Raw genomic sequence first — 24,159 nt, forward strand, 5'->3', positions numbered from 1 at the left:
CAAAAGTAACGGAAGGGCTTAAGTCGGCAGGTGAGCCACCGCCGCCTGCAGAACCTTCCTACCAACAACAGCATCAGACGAGGCCTGGGTATGAACCCTGTAGAACCTCGTAAAGGTATGCAAAGACGACCAGGTCGCGGCCTTGCAAATTTGCATGGCCGAAGCCTGGTGATGAACAGCCCACGAAGCCGCCACAGCCCGGGTGGAATGAGCTCTTACTCCCGGAGGGGGTCGTTTTTCCTGAAGACGATACGCTTCCAGAATGGTAGAACGAATCCAGCGAGCGATCGTGGATTTGGAAGCCGGAAGGCCCTTCTGGCGACCTTCAGAGATGACCAGCAAAGAATCGGACAGACGAAAGGAAGAAGTCCTGGCGAGATAGACACGCAGGGCTCTAACTACGTCCAGTTTGTGGAAAGACTTCTCAAGCGGATAAGAGGGAGCCGGACAAAAAGAAGGAAGAACGATATCCTCATTGATATGGAAAGAGGAAACCACCTTTGGAAGAAAAGAAGGAACGGGCCTGAGGACGGCTTTGTCCTGATGGAGAATCAGGTAAGGGGAACGACATGACAAGGCCGCCAATTCAGAAACTCTTCTGATGGATGAAATGGCAATCAAAAAGGTGACCTTCCACGAGAGAAGAGACAAAGGAATGTCCTGAAGAGGCTCGAACGGCGTCTTCTGGAGAGCGCTAAGAACGAGGTTGAGATCCCACGGATCTATTGGCGAATGATGAGGAGGAGCCACATGGGAAACTCCTTGGAGAATGGTTTTTACCTGCGGTAGGGAAGCTAGCTCTCTTTGCAAGAGGATAGAGAGAGCGGAAACCTGGCCCTTGAGCGTACTGAGGGACAGACCCGCTTCTAACCCAGACTGAAGAAACCCAAGGATAGATGGGATAGAAAAGGACATTGGAAAGACTTTTTTATCATCGCACCAACGGAAAAAAGCCTTCCAGTACCTGTGGTAAATGCGGGAAGAGGCTGGTTTCCTGGCTCTGATCATAGTTTGAATAACCTGACTGGACAGACCTGATTCCTTCAATATTGCGGTCTCAACAGCCATGCCGTCAAACTCAGAGAATGAGAATTCTCGTAGTAAAGGGGGCCTTGCGAGAGAAGGTCTGGACGGTCTGGAAGCCTCCAGGGAACGTCCGCGAGCATGTTGACTAGTTCCGCGTACCAAGGCCGTCTTGGCCAATCTGGAGCGACTAGAATCACTGGTACGCCTTCCGATTTTATCTTCTTGACCACTCGTGGAATTAGGGCCAGAGGCGGGAACAGATAAGGAAGTTGAAACTGGGACCACGGAGTCACCAGCGCGTCGCATGCGACGGCTAGAGGGTCCCTGGACCTGGCTACGAACTGCGGCACCTTGTGGTTCATCCGAGATGCCATGAGGTCGACATCCGGGGTGCCCCAACGGTGGCATATCTGATTGAAGACTGTGGGGTGCAGGGACCATTCGCCGGACGCTAGGCCCTGGCGACTCAGAAAATCGGCTGCCCAATTTTCCACCCCTGGAATATGGACGGCGGAGATTGCCGGAACGTAACGTTCCGCCCAGCGGAATATCTTGGCCACTTCTGACATTACTTGCTTGCTGCGCGTGCCCCCCTGATGGTTTATGTACGCATCGGTGGTGACGACTTGCCACTGAGGCGGAAGGAAGGACCTCCCTTGGAGAACTGACGCCGGCCGTAGCCACCAAGTGAGAGATTGCCTCACTCTGAGAGGGAGCCGAATAGGACGGTCCAAGGACATCGTGGTCTTGTCCCAGGCTGAAAGCAGAGACAGCTGGAGGGGGCGAAGATGAAACTGCGCAAAAGGTACTGCTTCCATGAAAGCCACCATCTTCCCCAGGACCTTCATGCAGGACCGAATGGGAATGGGAGTAGGCCTCTTGAGAGTTCTGATGACCTTGGAAAGGGTCGCAAATTTTTCCCTTGGAAGAAAAACACGGGCTAGATTCGTGTCGAATTCCATGCCCAGAAAGGTCAGTCACTGGGTGGGAGTCAGAATGGACTTCTCCTTGTTGACTAGCCAACCGAGGCGGCCGAGAGTGTCCAGGGTTATCTGCAGACTCTGGAGACAGTCCTGGCGAGACGAACCCTTGATCAAAAGATCGTCCAGATAAGGGATGATGAGGATCCCTCTGGAGCGAAGGATGGCCATGACGGTCGCCATCACCTTCGTGAAAACACGGGGCGCTGAAGCTAGGCCGAAGGGAAGGGCCGTGAACTGAAAGTGGTCTCCCTGAAACGCAAATCGAAGATACTTCTGATGCTGCACACAAACCGGAATGTGCAGATAGGCATCCCGAATGTCCACCGAGCAGAGGAATTCCCCGGGTTCCAAGGAAGCAATCACCGACCGAAGAGACTCCATTTTGAAATGAAGAATCTTCATGTGGCGATTGAGCAATTTGAGGTCCAGAATCGGACGAAGAGAGTCTTTCTTCGGGACTACAAAGAGATTGGAGTAGAACCCGGAAAACCGTTCGTTTGAGGGAACGGGAACAATGACTCCGGCGGAAAGAAGGGAGGAAATGGCCTGCAGAAAACCCGGGATCTGGGACCGCTGTCGCAGAGGCAGAGACCGGAAAAAACGTCTGTTTGGGGGAGAAGCAAATTCGATCTTGAATCCGGATGCGACAATTTCTCTGACCCAAGCGTCGTCGACAACGGACAGCCAAGCATCCACGAAAAAGGAAAGTCTGCCTCCCACCCTGGAAGAAATTCCAGGTGGGGGTGACCCGTCACTTAGAAGAAAATCTGCCGGAATTGGCGCCTGAAGATCTGGAATATTGTCCTCTAGATCTCCAGCGAGGAGCGGGTTTGAAGGAAGGTTTCCTCTGATCCCGCTCCCTGGTGGAGGGCGGCCGATCTTGTTGAGCAGATCTCTCCGTGGCAGAGAAGGGACGAAAGGGCCTGAATGGACGACAACCTTTTCTGTTGAAAAAACGTTTTGGTCGAGACTGGGGAAGCGAAGTGCTTTTACCACCAGTGGCATCGGAAATTATCTGATCCAGCTTTGCACCAAAGAGTCTAGAGCCCTGGAATGGCAGATTGGTAAGCGACTTTTTTGAAGTAGTGTCCGCATTCCATGACTTTAGCCAGAGGACTCGGCGTACAGCTACTATGTTGCTGTTAGCCCTTGCTACGCAGCCGGCTGCGTCCAAGGAGGCGGCCAAAAGGTATTTTCCCGCATGGTTAACCTGATCTGCAAGATCTGCCAACTCATCTTGAGGAGCTGATGCTAAGATGCCCCTGCGAAGAAGTTTAGCCCAAGCGGAAATGACTTTCGCCACCCAGGCGGATGCGAAAATAGGGCAGAGAGAGGCGCCAGATGCCTCAAAGATAGACTTAGCCAGAGATTCAATCTGCCTGTCAGTAGGATCTTTAAGCGATGCCCCATCTGGCAGAGAGAGCACCGTTTTTGAGGCTATCCGGGAAACTGGAGGATCCACCTTGGGAGCCTTGGACCACTTTGTGAGCAGGTCTGCGTCAAAGGGGTACAGTACGTCTAAGTACTTGCGGCCTGAGAAACGTTGCTCAGGGCGCTCCCAGTGTTTGGATAAGGTAGTATCGAAATCTTTGTGATTGGGAAAGGTTCGAGATGGAGGTCTTGCTCGTTTAAGGAGAACAGAACATTCCTGAGGTGGAGTCTTATCCTGCTTAATCTTTAGTGTTTGGAAGATAGCTGAAATAAGGCTGTCCCGTGTTTTAGAAACGCTGTTCCCTTCCGAACTAGCTTCTGATTGAGAGTCATCGCCCGACTGAAGGTCGTCATCCGAGGATGCTCTGGGGGAAGCAGAAGGGCCCTGCGAGCTAGAGGACGAAGTAGACAGAGCCCGCTTCCTAGAAGTCCTGCCCTGTCTGTCTCTCTGAAGGTCGCGGTCAGGTGCGGACGACTCACCCTGAGAGGCGGTCGGGGCACAGGTGGCTGTAGATAGCTGAGGTAATCGCTCTAAGACCTGGACCAGCGACTGTGATACTTTCGTCAAGTCAGATACAGACTGAGACATTACAACGGCCCACTCCGGGGGGAGAGAGGAGGGGAGAGTGCCCTCAGCCCGGGACTCTGTGCGCTCCTGAGATGCTGACATAGTTGAAGGACTGCAGGAGGGGCAGAATGGAGACGACTGACCCGATGCCCACTTCTTTTTACAGCGCGCACAGGCGTAATAGATAGCGGTGGGCCTGAAGCAGAGATCCCCTGAAGGGTTGGGCATAAGTAAACTGCACTGAATGGCCGCAGGAATTAAGGAATAACTGCCGAGGAGAGCTAATCTTTGCCTCAGAGCAGAGCCTACCGAGATTCTGTGAGCAGCAGAAAACGCTGAAGTGTCCCCCAAACAGCGCAGGAAGGAGTGAAAATCCAGGAAATCCTTGTGCTGGAGGCTGGGGGCGGAGCTTAGCGGCTGCTCCGTGACTGGTTAACAGCGAAGGCATGGCCGAAGGAGGAGGCTGGCATATCAAACGAAAAGGAGCCCTGTGATGGGCTAGTAAAGGCGCGCTGAAAAGAGCGCGCTCAGGAAGGGAGGAGGGAGCACAGCGATGAGGAGACTGTGAGGGAAAGTGAAAGTGAAGACGCCGCAGCCCCATGCCAGCGCCGACATAACGGAGCTGATCTGACAGTGGCCCTGGGAAGTCTGCCTCCCCTGGTTGTGACGCTGTGTGGTGAGTGAGGAATCCCCAGTGTCTCCATGGGAGTGAGAAGCAAGCGGCGTGAGCGCGCGGCAGGCAGAGAGGGCGGGAAATTCAAATAATTGTGGACCTGAAATCACAAAGGTCCAACTTCTGCCATTCACGGAGCTTATGCGGGGCCGGAGGGAACGTACAGGCACTTACCGGACGTCCCTGAAGAGGATGACCACAGGGGCCCACGGAGAAACGGCAGGCCGCTGGGGGGGGGGTCCTCTGTACCCGCATCCTGCAGAAGACGGCTTGAACCTCCTGCGATCGCCGTCTTCCTCTCAGCCCTGTCCCGAGAAAGGGGTGAGGAGGGGGATTCGGCAAGGACCAGCCACCTGTCCACAACCCTTATCACCAGAAGGTGGTAAGGAAAAAGTCCTGCCTGCGGTACTGAGAGTTGCGATGTGGGTGACACCACACTGCTCGCTCAGCCGCATGATATGGGAAATCAGGGTTATAACTATACCCTGTTTCCCGACGGAAAAAAACCTGAAAGATAAAAGATTAAAAGGTTCGTTCTAAACCCTAAAAGAAAAAATGGATTAGTAACTGCGGATCTGGGGAGATCCCGGTCCGCCTCCTACAGACACTAAGCACAAACTGAGGTGCTTGGTGCCTGTCGGTGGGTGTATACTGCCGGGGAGGAGCTAATTTTCTTGTTTTGCATAGTGTCAGCCTCCTAGCAGCAGCAGCATACACCCCATGGTAATCTGTGTCCCCCAATAAGGCGATAAAGAAATACTTTTTTCAAGCATTGATTCAAGTGAATAACATTATACAGGGCTGATTAGGCAAGGAATTTAGTAATACATTTTTGAATGTTGCTGGGTTGGAGAGCAACGGGGACCTGACAGGTACCACTTAAGAATAAAGTATGTCTTAAAAGATACTCATCATAAAGATAAGTTTAGGGATACACCTGTTGATCACTGAATCCATTCAGTCTCATTACCACAAGTGTATAAAATGCGGCTCCTGGCATTGTGGTTTGTCTTTAGCATAACCCATTTTTACACAAATGTGTGTAAAGAACTTACTGAAGTCAAGTGTGGTCCTGTAATAGGGTGTCACTGTTGTAACAAGTCTGTTTGTGAAAGTTCTTCTCTGCTAAATATTCCGCTGTGATTGAAATGATTAAAAAGGGTGAGGCATTTAGGAATTCGCCAATGAAGTGGCAGACCTTGTAAAGTTACAGACTAGGGTATCAGAGTACTGAGGCGTATAGTGCATAAAGTCACCAACGCTCTGCTGACTTAATAACTACAGAGTTCAAGCTTTCTCTGCCATTAGCACAGTAACTTATGGTCCCGGAGCTTCATTGCATGGTTCTCCATACCTGAGCAATTCCATGCAAGCCTTAAATCACCAAGTGTCAGACAGAATGGAGTAAAACACGTCACCACTGGACTCTGGAGCAGTGGAAACGTGTTCTGTGGTGTGAGGAATAACGCTTCTCTATCCATCAGTCTGATAGAGGAGTCCGAGTTTGAAGAAGGTCAGGAGAACGTTTCCTGACTGACTGCATTATGTTAACAATAAGGTTTGGTTCAGGGGTCGGCCTAGACTTCTTACTTCCAGTGAAGGGACCTCTTAAAGCTTCAGTATATTAATATATTTTGGACAATTGTAGCTGCCAACTATGGGGGAAAAGTTTGGTGATGGCTATTTTCTGTTCCAGCGTAACTGGGCCCCAATGTACAAAGGAAGGTCCACAAAGGCATTGTTGGGGAATTTTATGTGGGAAGAACTTGCCATCCCGCATAGAGCCATGACCTTAACCCCATCAAACACCAGAGGATAAATTAAAAAAGATATTGTGAGCAGGCCCTCTTGTCCAACAACAGTGTCTGAACTCACAAATGCTATTCTGGATAAATGGGCAAAAATTCCACAGACAACCTCCAAAATCTTGTAGAATGCAGAAGGTTTTTTTTTTCTTCAATACGTGCAAAAGGGGAACCAAATCTATATTAAGGTCTATGGATTTACTATAGAAAGTAATATTTTTTTTACCAATATAGATTCCTATAAGTACAGTATAAGACAATATAGATTTATGAAACCTGCAAAAACCTGACAGACGGATGGACTAAAAGTATTCTATTTTTTTTTCTAATTGCAGTGACTTGGGGGTAACTAGATACCAATAGCATCTTCACATAGGTAAGGCAGGGTTTTCCGCATACAAAGTGATTTTCATTACCTGCTTTAAAATTTTGACACTCTCATGGATAGGCCGAGGCAGTCCCACTAATGTGTCAGTGTCACTGATCCAGAATGTGGTAGAAGGAAAAAAAAAAAAACAAACAAAAAGGTAAAAAAAAATGTTAATTAATTTCCATGTATCTAAATAAAAAATATGTCTGATCCTACTATGTTTTTCAATGTTATAATAGCCGTATGAAGTGGTTTTTCGTTTCCCCACAAACTATTTTATGTCAAAGTATCAAGATATGCCATATAAGTGTGTCATGTGGCAGAAGGCATCTCTCATTCATTCTAAGGAAGAATATGCTGTTTTTTTTCTGCTAGAAACATAAGCACATACTCCCACCTTCGTTATTTATGAACCCTTTTGGTAGGTCTTGTGCTATAAAAAGGTATGTGCCTAATCTATACATGTGATAAAACAGCAGACAATAAAGCAACACAGAGATTTGCAGAAAATAAAAATAGCAAACAAAGTGCACTTGATTTGTACGGATACGTACTGTCCCAGGGTGAAGCCAATAAACTTGTTCCGACTCATCTCCAGGAAATCTTCAATGTCTCTCTGTCTGAATGACAATAAGAGATAATGGTAAGTAGAGATCTAAAGCTAAAACGTAAGATCAGCGTGCCTATCATTTTTTTTTTATATTTTAATAATTTAGTGCTGAATTGTCCAATGACTTCACTTTCACCTTATTATAACCTAGCAAACCTTATTAGGGCCATCAGCTTCTGCTTTCTAACTTTTTAAAGTGAACCTGTCAGCAGGATTGTGCACAGTAACCTACCGACAGTGTCAGGTCGGCGCCGTTATACTGGTTACAATGATACCTTGGTTGATGAAATCAGTCTTGTGGTTGTTGTTTAAGCTTTATTTTCAGTTTTGTTAACGATATGCTCGTGTCCTAAGGCGGGGTTAATGTATGTGGTGCTCCGATTAGATATTCATAATGCAGACTGGTGACAGGTCACTGATCCCTTATTGACCTGCCCCCTAGTTTGCATAATGAATATACTAATGAGTGTAGTTGAGAAAAAAGCAAGTCACTTAATCAAAATGGTTCTCCATTTACTTAAATGCTCAATATGTAACACTTCAATATTACTGTAGTGGCAAGCAAGAAATGAGAAAAATGTGGATTCACCCAGGCATGACAGGTGACAAAAAGGCTTTCATAAAGTGGGGAACTTTCTTCACCTTCAAATAATACTGCTCTAAGCGCTCCATCAGAGGAGGCTTTTTGTCCATATGTGCAATGAACCACACATGGACCAGTTGAAGCCCACTTGTTAGTGCATGTGGCTTTTTTTCCCCACCACATGGCAGATGGTCTACACGGTAAAATAAAAATTGCTGCCTACACCAATCTGGAGGTTTATACGGACCAGATTAATGCTTGCAATAAAAAAAAACAACTCCAAAACCTGTGACCCTGTCACTATGTGGATGAGCAAACACAGCTGCATATGGAGCCTTTATTGCACTAAAAGCACCTACTCGGCTTAAGCTCTGGCACTTTCAAGAATTACATGGACAGCCATTCATTTCATTGATGTATGTGACTATACTTCACCCTGTTGGACAACGAGGACTTTAAGGATTTAAGATGAAGAGCCCTTTAATGATAAGTCCCTATCAAACCACTGATACATTTTCTCTGATGGAACCATGTAATCATAGTTATACAGAAGTTTCCCCACCTGACTTTGGGTGCCCAAGGCAGGCCCTTAGGAAAGCACACCCTCTCCATGTGATTCCTTAGGGCAGACAAAGGTTGGGACATAAAATCCCGTTCTTGCATATCTGTCTCTGAGTCCATCATGTTTTCTGGCTCCTCATTCTCTTCCTCTTCTGCTCCGGTAGATTCTTCACTCTTGAAAGGATCTTTTTCATTGTAAAGATCCAGGCTGTCCTGTATAAAACCAATGATGGTGCAGTTACTACTAATGGAAGAGCAAAACCACTTCTAGTCAGCCCCCTGACCATGTGAACTGTCATAATTTAACTATGGATCCGCCTTTACATTTAGTTTCACTTCCAGAGTCTGAAATCCTAAAGCTTAAAGCAATGTAAACGAACTGAAGTCATACCCTCCGGCTGCGTCGTCCACGTTTCTGCTGTTCCCCTAGTTCAATGCCATATGATGGTGGAGCTGTGGCCTTCATGTTCCTCATTACTTGGATACAGTCTTCAGATAGTGGCAGAAGACCCAATTCAGTTCTCTTCCGTTCCTTATTTATCTGTAGCTCTGTGAATCCTCCAAGTGTGAACTGATACAACAGTTACATTAGCACCATAAAGTAAACTGTAAAACATGTCAGACTCCATAAGTGATGTTCAGAGGAACCTACCAGCAGCACTTTCCAAAGCAGCAAAAGCACCTTTTTCATAGGAAAATGCGGAGAGTGGCCACTGCAGAACTTAGTTACCATTGTGAAAAGGAGATGAGAAAATGGTTCTTCCCCATTAGCTGGAAGAGCTGGGATTAAAAACAAACAATAAAAGACCCATTATAATAATAAATTATGAGACTGGAATACTTGTGTTAGGAAACCTACAAAAGGAGGACTATGCAGTAAAAGGATAAGAAAATGAAATCAGCTTACTAGTATGAGAATATTGGATCCAGAGGTTTTCATTGTCAGGCACTATGCCTACATCCTTGTCAATAACCATGACGGGACTTCAGTACTCACCAAGTTCTATGCGGAAGGTCTCCCTCTGCGCAGTCCACTCTGTGTCATCTTCTGGTGACACCTGCCTTATATTCTCCACCAGTAGATACATAACGCTCAAGAACACCCTAAATGAAGACAGCGTCCAGCATATCAGCACAGCCTCAAACACAAGGAGTTACAGTACTAAAAAAGGAAGATTTTGGGTACTCACCGTAAAAGCTTTTTTTCTGAGCCTTCATTGGGGGATACAGGAAACCATGGGTGTATGCTGCTGCCATTAGGCAGCTAACACTATGCTCCTCCCCAGCAGTATATACCCACCAACTGGCAGAAAGCTTTTCAGAAGTGAGAAAATAGTAGGACAAGCAGAGAACCTGACAGAACGAATGTAACAGATAAGAACAGAACCTGATACAACAATAAACAAGGGCGGGTGCTGTGTCCCCCAATGAAGGCTCCGAGAAAAAGATTTTACGGTGAGTACCCAAAATCTTCCTTTCCCTCTTGCTTCATTGGGGGGGGGGGACACAGGAAACCATGGGACGTCCCAAAGCAATCCCAAGGGTGGGAAAAGGTATAATATCCTCAAGTCAGAGCTCAGGCCACTGCGACTTGCAGGACTTTTCTACCAAGGTTCGCATCCGATGAAGCATGAGTGTGAACCCTGTAGAACTTGGTAAATGTATGAATGGAAGCCCATGTAGCAGCTTTGCAGAGCTGCGAAGCTAACGCCTAGTAGCAAACTGCCCAGGAAGCTCCCACCGAAGCAGTGGAGTGTGCTGTGATCCTCAGTGGGAGTGCTCTACCCTTTAGTCGGTAAGCTTCCAGAAAGGAAGAACGGATCCATCAAGAAATGGTAGACCTGGACGCAGGGAGACCTTTTTGTGGACAGAGAATCTGAGTGCCTGAAAGACTCAGTCCTGGACAAGTAAACTCGGAGTGCTCTTACCAGGTCCAGTTTGTTTAGTGACCGCTCTCAGGGGTGAGAGGGAGACGGACAAAAGGAGGGAAGTACGATGTCTTCGTTTAGATAAAAACCGGAAACCACCTTGGGAATTAAGGATGGAACCGGACACAAGACCATCTTGTCTTTATGAAAAGCATGGTAAGGAGAAGGACAAGAGAGCTGCCAGCTCTGAAACTCGCCTAATTGAAGTGATCACGACCAGGAAAGTGACCTTCCAAGAAAGAAATGTAGAAGAGATCTCACGCAGTGGTTCAAACGGAGACTCCTGTAGAACGTCGAGAACTAAATTAAGATCCCAGGGGTCCACTGGAGGCCGATGGAGGGGAAAGGATTGAGCAACTCCTTGAATGAATGTTTTGAGCTGTCAGCGAACGGCCAGATTTTTTTGGAAAAGAACGGAAAGGTCAGAAACTTATTCCTAAATGGAACTAAGGGACAGTCCGGACGTCAGACCCAACTGCAGAAAGGACTAAATGGATCGGAGGTGAAAAACAGTTGAAGCAATCCGATGTGTTTTGCACCAGCGGAAAAAGGCTTTCCAGACCCAGTGGTAGATGCGAGAGGATGAAGGCTTCCTTGCTTTAATCATGGTCTGGACGACATGATCAGAGAAACAGGCCGACTTCAGAACTGCAGCTTCAACAGCCATGCCATGAAATGGAGCGACTGAACTCTGGTGAAAGAGGGGCCCCTGCGACAAAAGATCCCGAAGTTCTGGGAGCTTCCACGGCGTGTCCGAGAGAAGGTTGACTAGCTCCGCATAACATGGTCTTCGGGGCCAATCTGGAGAGATGAGTATATAAGTATGACAGGTATTCCCTCCGCTTTTATCTTTTTGATTACCCTGGGAATCAGCGGTAGAGGTGGAAACAAGTATGGAAGGGTGAACTGTGTCTAGGGTATTGCTAGTGCATCATATCTGATGGCTAACGGGTTGCGGGATCTGGACACAAACTGAGGTATCTTGTGGTTGAGTTTGGACGCCATAAGGTCGAAGTCCGGCGTCCCCCACCCTGAGGCAGATCCTGTGAAAGACTGATGAATTAAGAGACCATTCGCCTGCGGCGAGACACTCTTGGCTGGCAAAGTCTGCCGCCTAGTTGTCCACTCCTGGGATAGGCACTGCTGAAATTGTTGCAACATTCTGCTCAGCCCAAGACAGGATCCGAGCAACCTCTGACATCACTGCCCCACTTTGAGTTCCCCCTTGATGATTGACATACGCCACCGCCATAGCATTGTCGGACTGAACTCGAATCTGACATCCGTAAAAAAGCTCCTGCCAATGAAGCAGAGCAAGAAATATTGCTCCGTGTTCCAAAATGCTGATCGGAAGGGACGATTCCTGAGTGGACCATCGACACTGGACAGTCAAATCTTACTATCTTCCAACGAATGGAAAGGAAAGACCTCCCGAGATGGACTGATGGGGAATACTCCCACCATTCCAGGGACTTCTTTATCTGCAAGGGAAGTGAGACAAGCCGATCCAGAGAACGGATCAACTGGTCCCAACTCGCCAGAAGGAAGAGTTGGAGAGGTTGTGTGCGGAACTGAGAAAACAGGACTGCTTCTATTGAGGCAACCATCACGCCTAGTACGCTCATGCAGAAGCAGAGGGAACAGGGAGAGCGACCTCTGAGAGACCGAACCCCGCGCATGAGTGCTAGAGACTTTCTTGGGTAGGAAAATCTTTGCTCGGGAAGTGTCAAAAAGCATTCCCAGAAAAACAAGACATCGGATTGGAATCAGAGAAGACTTTGTGTTGTTGACAATCCAGCCCAGACGAGAAAGAATGTCCAGGGTGATCTGCAGACTTTCCTGGCACACCGAGGGGGTTGCAGCCTTGATGAGAATGTCGTCTAGATAGGGAATGACGAGAATGCCCCTGCTGCGTAGAATGGCTGTCGCCATTATCTTTGTAAAAACTCTGGGGGAGGTGGCTAGGCTAAACGGCAGCACTGTGAATTGGAAGTGAAGTCCCTGAATAGCGAAACGAAGGAATCTGGTGCAGGGGAAAAATGGGAATGTGCAGGTAGGCATCTTGAATGTCCACTGAGCAGAGAAATTCCACTGGCTCCATGGAGGCCATTACAGATCGAAGGGACTCCATCTTGAAGTGACGCAGTCGCACATATTTTTTTAGTAATTTAAGGTCCAAGATGGGATGAACTGAACCATCCTTCTTTGGGACCACAAACGGGATTGAATAAAAACCTGAGAAGCGCTCTCGTGTGGGAACGGAGACGATGACGCCGGCCTTGAGGAAGGAATTGACGGCCTCAAAAAAACCCGGAATGAGTGAAGCCTTCTTCGGTGGGCAGGACTCGAAAAAACGCAATCGAAGGAGTAGAAAATTTTATCTTGTAACCATAGGAGACGACGTCTCGGACCCAGGGGTCGTTGATTACAGATAGTCATTTGTCCCGGAATTGAAGGAGACGACTGCCCACCCTGAGAAACCTCCCAGGTGGGGGCAACCCGTCATGCCGAGGAGATTCTGTTGGAACCTGACCAGGGTGGCTGGCGTTGAGTAGGTCTTGAACTCCAGGCTCGGGTTTCTTTAAATGAGGGCCTTTTCCTTTGTTGATGCACTGGGGACTTGTCCTGTTGGGGATTACTCTGAGATGGGAACCTCTGAAAGGAACTAAATGGAACTGTGCGACGGGGCACATGCTTGACTCTCTGTTGGGGTAGAGACGTACTCTTTCCCCAAGTGGCATTGGAGATTACCTTGTCCAGCTCCTCTCCGAAGAGACGAGAACTGTGGAAGGGAAGACCTGTGAGGGGACTTCTTTGAAGCGTAGTCCGCGTTCCAAGGTTTCAGCCATAGAACCCTGCGGACTGTGATGATGTTGTCGGCTGCTAGGGCTGAACAGGCGGCTGCATCGAGGGACACGGACAAGTGGTATTTTCCTGCGTGGCCGGATTTGGTCCGCAAGATTGCCAGCTCGTCTGTAGGGGCACCAGTGACGATACCCTGGTAATGTTTCGCCCAGGCAGAAACAGCCTTGGCTACCAGATAGCCGCGAAGGACGGGCAGAGGGATGAACCCGCGGCCTCAAAGGCAGACTTGGCAAGGCATTCAACATGTCTGCCGGAAGGTTCCTTTAAGGAAGAACCGTCAAACAGAGGGAGAATGGTATTAGTGGCCAACTGGGAGACCGGAGGGGCCACCGAGGGAGATGCTGCCCACTTGTTAAGCAGGTCAGTTTAAAAAGGATACAGGACGCTCATGCATTTTCTTCTCTGGAAACGCTTGTCTGGGTGCTGCCATTCCACCGCGAAGATACTGTTGACCTAGTCGTGGTTGGCAAAGGCACGGGGAGGGCACTTCATTTTCCTGAAAGACACAGTCTGCTCAGAGGGAAAGATCGGAGTACTTTATATTAAGAGTCATTAACGGTGACAATTAGACTATCCACCGTGTCACGCAGTTTGGAGATCTGTTCGGAGTCCAAATCGGAATCCAACTCAGAATGTGGGTCTGACTCTAGTGCTACTGGAGTGTCAGAGGAGGGAAATAGAGAGAGAGCTGAAATCCTGGAGGATGGTGACGGAGATGAGGAGCTAGACAATGAACTAATACGGGCGTGCTATTTGGAACTTCTGGACTTCCTGCGAGGGGAATCCCTTTGGGCTTGCGAGGGGTTAACATCCGATGCATCCGAGGGGGGTAATTGTGACCCGCTGGCAGGGACAAGATTAGGAAGCCATTGCAAAAAAAGAGACCAAAGTGTGAGATACTTTGGTTAGGTCAGCTACGGACTGAGATAGAGATGTCACCCACTCAGAAGGTGGCACACTCTCGTTGCGAGAAGTGGGGGCTCCTGGGAAGACATATTAGATGGTTTGCAATTATGGCAGAGGTACGACCAGAGGGTAACTTCTTGTTACAGGAGGAACATGCGAATTATATAACGATGGAAGGATGATGGGAGTGAGACTCCCTAGAGTTAGGCATAGATGGGATAAAGGGGGGGGGAGGGAGAATATGTGCCAGGGATAAGAGCTGATCCCCCAGTGACAGAGCTTACAGACCTGGATGCTGGCTGAAAAAATTGGCAGGCAGAGCCCCCAGGGGTAGTGGGCTGGAGTCCGAGAGATGCGAGGATGCAGCAGCAGTCAGGGTGAAGAGAGAGAGTGAGGGTGATAGCTAAAGTGGTGAGTGAGTGAGTGAGTGAGTGAGTGAGTGAGAGGCAGCCCTGTGTCCACCTCCAACTGACACCAAGCTAAAACTGATTAGCTTTCTGCCATTACGTGGGTATATACTGCTGGGGAGGAGCAAACCCTTTTTTTCCGCATAGTGTCAACCTCTTACACCCATGGTTTCCTGTGTCCCCCAATGAAGCGAGAGAAATAAATATAATTAGGATGGTTAAATCCACTGGAAAAGTAGAAAATAAATCATACTAGAAGACCAGAAGGTTAAATCTTTCAGCCCATTTTCACCTTCGTGACCAGGACAAATTTTCCAACTCTGACCACTGTCACTTTATGAGGCAATAACTCTGAAACACTTCAACAAATCCCAGTGATTGTGAGCCACTCTTTTTGTGACACATAGCACTTTATGGTAGTGGTACATTTAGGTCAATATTTTTTGTATTTATACGTGAAAATATTGGAAAAGAAAATTTGTTAATTTTCAAAATTTTAATGTTATGCCCTTAAACCAGAAAATTATATTACTCCAAATAGTTACTAAACATTTGCCACATGTCTACTTTACATTACCATGATTTTTGAAACATAATTTTTGTTTTTTTCAGATAGGAAGTTAGAAGTGTTAAGTGTTTATCAGCAATTTCTCACTTTTTTTTAATGTTTTATATTTTTTAAGGGACCACACCTTGTTTGAAGTGACTTTGAGAGGCCTAGGTGACAGAAAATACTCAAAAGTAGAAAATTTATAGCACACAAATGCCTGCACTTAATACTTGGCTGAAGTAGCTGTATACCGCCTGTTCAGTCCATCCACTATCAACCATCGGAGTACAGGTGTACACTATAAAAGCCTTCTAGGTGGATTCTCTGCACAAGAGCACAGAGTCCTGCAGGGTTAAATGATAAGTTTGACATGACGGTTTTGTTTTTGTTTTTTTTTTATAGATAAGGTTGCATAGAACAACTGCAATATATGGCATTTTCATATCTCAATTGTTTTTAATTTGTTTTATGTGTTCACAGTACAATATGTGTCAACAGGTGGAACGTAATGATATAATTTATTGGGTGTTCACTTGTATTTAAAATGTATCCCTCATCACTTCTCATTACGCATGAAACCCATTGAAGCACATTCGAGGGCGAGGCGGCCGTCGTTTCCTGAAGTCCCCCACATTCCTCCTGCTGAACCCGAACCCGCTACTACATGACTGAATAAAGAGAGTTTTAATCGGAGGGCGAGTGATACCTTTTCTTCTATTTTGGACGAATGCTCAAAGTAAAATCATTCTGAAAACTGCACCCCTCAAGACTCAAGGTGCTCAAAACTACATTCAAGAAGTTTAGTAACCCTTCAGGTACTTCCCAGGAATTTTACCACAAAAATGTTGCTTTAGCCACTATTTTTTTTGGAGCACCATGTGACTTTTGAAGCGTAAAATTGGCTGGAACAGATAGTGGACGCCATGTTGCATCTTTAAAGCCCTTGATGTGACTAAGGCTGGTTTCACATTAGCATGTCTGTGCGCAGCGTATGATCCGCATGCGTCCTATATTTAACATTGTGTACGCAGGGACATGTATACACTGTGTTCCAAATTATTAAGCAAATAATATTTTTCTCTGATTTTCCTAAATAGTCGGTACAAATGACAGTCAGTCTAATAAAGGTCATCACCGGTTAGAGTATACATCAAATTTTATTGAAGAAACCTCCCAATAATAACAGTATAATCTCCAAAATGAATAAAAACTCAAATTGCACTGTTCCAAATTATTAGGCACATTAGAATTTCTAAACATTTTATATGTTTTAAAGAACTGAAAATGCTCATTTGTGGAATTTGCAGCATTAGGAGGTCACATTCACTGAACAAAAAAGCTATTTAACTCCAAAACATCCTAACAAGCCAAGTTATATGTTAACATAGGAACTCTTCTGTGATATCACCTTCACAATTCTTGCATCCATTGAAATTGTGAGTTTTTGGAGAATTTCTGCTTGTATTTCTTTGCATGTAGTCAGAATAGCCTCCCACAGCTGCTGTCTTGATGTGAACTTCTCCCACCCTCATAGATCTTTTGCTTGATGATACTCCAAAGGTTCTCCATAGGGTTGAGGTCAGGGGAAGATGGTGGCCATACCATGAGTTTATCTCCTTTTATGCCCATAGCAGCCAATGACTCAAAGGTATTCTTTGCAGCATGAGATGGTGCATTGTCATGCATGAAGATGATTTTGTTCCTGAAGGCACATTTCTGCTTTTTATACCATGGAAGACAGCTGTCAAGTCAGAAACTCTATATACTTTGCAAAGGTCATTTTCACACCTTCAGGAACCTTAAAGAGCCCTACCAGCTGTTTTCCCATGATTCCGGCCCAAAATATGACTCCTTCACCTCTTTGCTGACGTGGCAGCCTTGTTGGGACATGGTGGCCATCCACTACTCCATCCATCTGGACCATCCAGGGTTGCTCGACACTCATCAGTAAACAAGACTGTTTGAAAATTAGTCTTCATGTATGTCTGGGCCCACTGCAACCATTTCTGCTTGTGAACACTGTTTAGGGGTGGCCGAATAGTAGATTTATGCACCACAGCAAGCCTTTGAAGGATCATACACCTTGAGGCTCGAGGGACTCCAGAGGCACCAGCAGCTTTAAATATCTGTTTGCTGGTTTGTAATGGCTTTTTAGCAGCCACTCTCTTAATCCGATGAACTTGCCTGGCAGAAACCTTCCTCATTCTGCCTTTATCAGCACGAAGACATCTGTGTTCAGAATCAACCACAAATCTCTTACCAGTACAGTGATCACTCTTAAGTTTTTGGGAAATATCTAGTGTTTTCATCTCTTGACCAAGGCATTGCACTATTTGATGCTTTTCAGCAGCAGGGAGATCCTTTTTCTTTCCTAAATTCCTTGAACCCTGTGCCCTGCTTAATAATGTGGAACATCATTCTTAAGTAGTTTTCCTTTAATTGAGCTCATCTTGTAAACTAATTATCACAGGCATTTGAGATTGATTTCAGTGATCCAAAGAGCCCTGATACACAATACCATCTATGAGTTTATTTTAAAAACAAATAATTACATCTTTAGGACACTTAAATCCAATTTGCATAATAATTTGGAACACAGTGTATATATCAGTTCGCATGCGGATGCGTACGCATGCGTCGTTTCGTGGCGTGTGGCGGTGTTCGGCAAATGTAACATATTGCATTTTTTTAGGCGTCAATTATGCGCATGCATGTGGATGAATGCGTCAAAACAACACATTACTGTCTATGGGAACGCATTGGTACGCAAGGACATGTGTATGCATGCGTTCGAAACACATGCATACTTCAGAATGAGCAGGTCCAGGAAATGATTTCATCAACTGCTAATTGCCAGTTGTATAAAAGGAAGTGTGGACACTGCAAAGCCATCACTCTCCAGACTCTGGATGTGAGCACAAGACTGTCCATGAAGTATAGAAGCTCTGAAAATATCTGTCTGTCTCTGCAGTCTATACTCTGTACTAATTTTTTTTTCTGTTCCTTGTAGACTGGTTGCTGCTCCGGCCCCGGACTACTGTTGTGGCTTGCTTCTCCTGTCCAGGATTTCTCCGTTCCAGTGGTGTGGTATTGGCCCTTTAGTTCTCCTGTCCTGGATTTCTCGGTCCCGGTGCTGTGCTGCTGGACTACTGCCTGTAATGTAAGTATTGGTGTCCATTGTGTTTTTAATTTTTCTTTTTTTTTCTTTGCTTGGCTCTTAACAAGTTTAATTTTTCTTCTCTGTTCTTTTCTGTAGTGTTTCACTTGACTGTTGCCTGCTATTCCAACATGTCTTCCAGTGAAGCTTCCGAGAGTGGACATGACACTGATTATGTAATCACATTTGATATACTGATTGGCATGTATTGACTGGCTATACTATACATGTGGTAAATCATGTATTTTCTTTACAGGTACCTTCCAATGCAGAAGAGAAGCAGCAGTCGAGTGGAAATGTACCTGATGAGAAAACACGGGGTGTAAGTGGTCTTTTCATTATCAGAGTTGTAATTGAATTTGTTTTCAGTTTTACTTACCAATTCTTTTTCTTATTTGATCTATAGGTTCCACAATGTGAGGAAGGCAAACCAGAGATTTAATAAGTTGGTCGTTATCAATCTGTGCAAGAGCGAGCAGCGTTGTGGGCAGGGCTGTGGAGTCGGTAAGCCAAACCTGCGACTCCGACTCCTCAATTTCCCTTACACCGACTCCGACTCCAACTCCGACTCCACGACTCCGACACATATTGCTTATATTTAAGTGAAAAATGTATTGTAGTACAATGTGAACCTCAGACATTTAATCATTTTTATGATCCAATAATCAAGATATTTAGATAGAACAGAATATATATTGGGGTACTACCCGGTTTTCATTCTTTTTGGTACAGATACCATATGGATAGACAGATATGGATAGATAGAGCAGATTTCTAATCTGCTTTTGCTATTGAAAACATTATCTATGAGCTCAAAAACCTTTCAGGTGATGCAGTTTTTTAAAAAGATGATCAGCTTTTGCAGCTGAAAAACGTATCCTCAAAAAACACAGGAAAAACGCTGTGTGTGAATGTAGCCTTAGATCAGGAATATAACAGCCATTTATAGGACATTTCATAACTTTCCCAAACTCCTATGAAAAAATATTCAGCAAATCCTGCATTGAATTACTGTACCCAATTTATTATATATTTTAGGAGTCGGAGTCGGTCCATTTTATACCGACTCCAACTCCGACTCCACCAAAATGAGCACCAAGTCCGACTCCGACTCCACGACTCCGACTCTACAGCCCTGGTTGTGGGACCCTCGTGATCGTAATCATTCAGACTCCGCATTGATTTGACGACTTTGGGAAGAAGTGGCAAAATCACTGCTGGCTGATTGGGACCGTGCCACGACAGATGCCAGAAAGAATTTTCGTAAGTATTGCAATGTGGTACCTGGTAATGTAGGTGCATTCATTACAATTAATGTTTTCCTTTCTTTACCCCTTCACAGTGAAGAGAATAAAAATCTGTTGGCGTTCTATGAAGGATCGCTTCAATAAGGACATGAGAGAGGAGATTCGGGTTCAAAGTGGTGCTGCTCCAACGCTCAGAAAATATAAATACCGTCATCTACTTTCGTTTCTGAGGCCTGCGGTTGGTCAGCGAACGTGAGTATCTTTTGCGTTGTCTTACTAATATATAAACAATATAATTTTTTTTACTAATGTTTTTCATTTATTTTCCACACAGAACCTGGTGCAGCACAACACAACCTGGATCGTCCTCAGTTGGAGCGGCCCCTCATCGACCAGCCAACGAACAGGTCCAAGCCTAATCATCCACCAGCGATGAAGCAACCAGGCAGGCTTCACAGGCTGGGGAACAGGCAGCCAGTCCATCTGGTTTTCCCCTCTCCCAGCCCTCTGTCACTGGTTTTGTTGGGTCTTCTCAACAGCGGCAGAGGGCCTGGGAGAGGCCAGTCATGCCCAAGTTTCTCCACTTAGGCTCGATCTTCCGGGATGAGCTGAAGGCAGTTTTAAAAAGAATGGATTAGTGGGTTCACTCAGGTGAACACACTTTTCCAGGAAGTCCACAGACACATTGACCACCTGTAAGCCGACCTTCAGAGACTGGCGCAACATTTTTTTCATCAATAGAGCAGTGCGAGTCGGAAAACCTACCGCCTGATCTCCAGCTGAACGTGATGCAGGTCTGCCAGGCTGCTTACAGCCAGGAATTGCAGCAGTCCCGATATTAGCAGCAGGAACAAACTTAGTTTCCTACAGGTCAACAAGGGACAGCTCAGCAGCAGTGGCAGAATCCTCCAGCACCTTTCAAGGACTTAGATACCAGTCTGCTCAACAACCGATGACAGCGCAAGTGACCTATCCACCACCACCACCGCTGGACATTAGGACTGTTCCTACAGTACCCAAGCTCAGCCAAACAAGAAATGCAGAGGTACCTACAAAAAACAGACTCCCACTAGTGACTCTGCTCAGCACAGGAAAATGAAGACCCGGAGCAAAAAATGTTGGCCACAATTGGACCCACCACCTCCACCCTCACCTCCCAATGTGTCTCTGTTGTCAAATATGTCACTACCTTCCCTTGTGTCTCTCCCTTCCAATTTGTCTATCCCTTCCCAAGATTCTACTGCTAATGTGTCATCTACTCACAATGTGTCCAGTCCCATCCATGAGCCAATCCTGCAATTTATTGCCCCTTCCCCTGTAACCCCTTCATCATCATCTACCACCCAATCATCACAGCTCAACACCCCCAAGGTCCATAATATCTCACCATAAGACAGACCCCGAACATAAATCCAATTGTTGATTAATGGAAAATAAACAGTTTGTTGTTGGCAAATAAAATTTTTATTTTGTTTGCACAATCCCTGTGTTTTGTCTCTTTATGTGAAAACACACACGTGTGTGTGTATTGTATTATTAAGTGAAGTAGTAACGGGTGTTTCACTGGAGGTGTTTTATTATTATTAAAGTCAGCAAACATTACAGGTACACTTACTTACAAGTGTATTAAACCTTATCGTCTTGTCATGCCACACGTCCAATATCCGAAACAAAGTAAGCAGCAAACTTATCCCTCATCTGAGCAACTTCCACTGTAGTTCTCGGAGGGTGATCACAGTAATCCTGCAAAGTGCTAGCAACAGGTTCATCAAGTGGTTGTCGCTCTTTTGCCAGGATGTAATTGTGCATAACAACACACACTCTAACCACATCATCAATTGTTTCAGCTTTTAGATTGATTGGTGTTCCCAAAATGCACCATTTAGATGCCAGCACATCAAAGGCACACTCCACAGTTCTTCGTGCCCTTTTGGTGTGATTCAATTTCTGACCTGAGTATGGTTTTATGAGGTTGGCACAGATTTGAAAGGCCTCATCCCCAACCACAACAAACGGCATTGGCAGGCCTTCAGTGTTCGGAAGAGGTCATGGCTGTGGAAAATTTATATCATTACCATACAAACGTTGGCCCATGTCAGAGTTTTTGAAAGTCTGGGAGTCATTTCCTCGTCCAAGCCAGCCATCAACAAATCCGACATTCAGCATCTGCAATCGCCATGAGAACAATGGAAAAGTATTTTTTGTAATTGAAATACTCGGATCCACTTCCAGCAGGTTTCATAATCCGAAAGTGTTTGCCATCCACAGCCCCCAGTTTGGAAAATTACAATTTTCCTTGAATTCTGCAGCATTTTCCAGCCACAGTTCAGTTGTGGGCTAGGGGGGAGGAATTCTTCATGCAGAACGTCACATAAAGCACAGCAGGTGTCTCCAACAATCCCAGAAAGGGTGGACACTTCAATCCGGAATTGAAAACGTAGAGATGATAAGGTCTCTCCAGCAGCCAGGAATCTGCTGAACATGGCTTTTCTAACAATAATACTAACGACATGTTTGTTTTTCAAAATTACGTACCTCAGGGTCACCAACAGACGTTCCTCGGCAGGAATTGCTCGATGTAGTTGTGTGTCCTACCTGGTGATGGATCCTTGGACACGTTGCAGCAAGTCATCGAAGCTCTGTTCCGACATTCTTGTGTACTCGAAAAACTTTTCAGGGTTTTCACGCAGCTCTGTGTACAAGGAGTGGTAGGCTCCACGGATCAACGATGGGGTGTTCCCAATTGCGACGACGATGTCTTCTCTTTCTCTTCTTCTTTCTTCTTCACAAGCCACAGCAAAGGCAAGAGCCAATTTCAATGCCAAATCAAGATTACTAAGGAAGCTCGCCACGCTAAGATCCATCTTGCAGCTGGATACAGCAGCAAAAGACGAGGATTTCATCTGTGCAGTGTGTCTATATATAGAAATCCCATGAGACTCACCAATTGGGTGTCTGATGTCAAGGAAACTCTACTGGAAAACAACGCAAACGCATGCAAAAACGCATATAAACGCATGCACACTCAGCGGTTTTTTGCCGTAATATGATGCAGATGAAAAACACTGCGTAAACATGTGTTTGCGCATGCAGATGATGCGCTGTGCACAGAAACGCTAATGTTATCCTAGCCTAAACAGTGGAAACCCCTTATAGCGTTTCACTCTCTGGTAGACATAAGTATTATTTTGAGGGCTTTCCCCCCCTCTACTAAATATGGGTTATCTTCAGCACCTTCTTCTATACATTTATTGGTAAGGCCATCACTAGACCATATGTAGCACTTTGGGTTTTCCTATATGGCTGCAGTTGCATTTACATGCCTGTATACATTTGTATTGATACACCAATCAAAGTGTATTCATTTGCTGGTGGCCTTCCCTTTTGTTTCCCGTTTTATCGTAGATAGGATTCAGGTGTCAGTTTACAATGCCTGAATTGGATTCCCTCAGATACGTTGGTGATTACACCATTTGATAATATTTATTTTAGGGATTGTTGTGTTCCATCATGTGGAGGAGTCACTTGGCCACCTATAAAGTATCCCATATTTTGATTATAATGTGTGGCATCAAGTTGGACCCTGACCTGGTGCCCTGTCTTCACCCCTTACTTATGGCACTTCAGCAGATCGGTTACCTTTAAATAGAAGACTTCTACGATATGGTGAACTTAAATAGCTTGCCTCACGAAACAAGGTTCTCCCGCTCCCTCGTTCCTTTAGGGGACACTGATCTATCAGACACTTATGGCATGTCATTGGGATATACCGTAATGTCTCAGGATACAACCCATGAAACAAAAGGAGTATGGTATATTGTACCTGAGCTCAGTGCTGTCTGCTAATGATAGAGCCGGTTTCCTCAGAGCCTTACTGCAGGCCTGGCTGTTCCTGAAACCAAAAGGAAATGATACGATATTAATGGGAATAAGAAAACCAGATGGAAATAAGCTATAAAGAAAGATAAAAAAAAGTGTTGCTTAAAATGACGAATCCGATTACAATGTTTTCTAAATGCAGACTACAAGAGGAGTGACATCAATGGTTGCTATAGCTAAAACTATTAGTATTTATATTATAGCACCATTAACTCTCAAGGTGCTGAATACTGCAGATCCTCAATAAAGGGTTGTTCCCATCTAATATATAAAGCTCAAGTGTGTGTGTATGTATGTATGTGTGTATGTCCGGGATTGGCATCTGCACCGTCGCAGCTACAGCCACAAAATTTGGCACAGTCACACGTCTGGACCCCAAGAGTGTCCTAGGCTATGTTGTGAGGCGAAATTTTAACCCCGCGCGTTCCAATTCACCAAACAATTTTGCCCCTATCTACATAATGGGGAAAAAGTGTGTATCAAGCCCCGCCCCTCAATGATATCATAATGGTTGCCATGGCGACGCTGATGTCATCATAGGTTGCAAGCCCCGCTGTCATTATGATGTCATAATGGTTGACTATGGGATGGAGGATGTGTGATGGGTATA

The 24,159-nt window shown here is 45.8% G+C and overlaps 1 protein-coding gene across 4 annotated transcripts in view; it reads right to left on the bottom strand.

Annotated features, from left to right (window-relative positions):
* The window catches only part of STRIP2 (striatin interacting protein 2), a 134,891-nt gene that overhangs the window by 68,955 nt on the left and 41,777 nt on the right, over positions 1 to 24,159 (bottom strand). For all 4 annotated transcript variants that reach the window (XM_073579194.1, XM_073579193.1, XM_073579192.1 and 1 more), the window contains exons 6-12: positions 23,494 to 23,562; positions 9,608 to 9,714; positions 9,263 to 9,390; positions 9,002 to 9,181; positions 8,612 to 8,823; positions 7,411 to 7,476; positions 6,903 to 6,966 (exon numbers count right to left, since the gene is read on the bottom strand). In XM_073579194.1, the coding sequence (XP_073435295.1) occupies positions 6,903 to 6,966; positions 7,411 to 7,476; positions 8,612 to 8,823; positions 9,002 to 9,181; positions 9,263 to 9,390; positions 9,608 to 9,714; positions 23,494 to 23,562 (826 nt within the window). The remainder of the gene's footprint in view (positions 1 to 6,902; positions 6,967 to 7,410; positions 7,477 to 8,611; positions 8,824 to 9,001; positions 9,182 to 9,262; positions 9,391 to 9,607; positions 9,715 to 23,493; positions 23,563 to 24,159) is intronic.

This window comes from Dendrobates tinctorius, unplaced genomic scaffold (assembly GCF_039654945.1).
Source record: "Dendrobates tinctorius isolate UK_male_01 unplaced genomic scaffold, ASM3965494v1 ptg000062l, whole genome shotgun sequence".
Classification (NCBI taxonomy): Eukaryota; Metazoa; Chordata; class Amphibia; order Anura; family Dendrobatidae; genus Dendrobates; species Dendrobates tinctorius.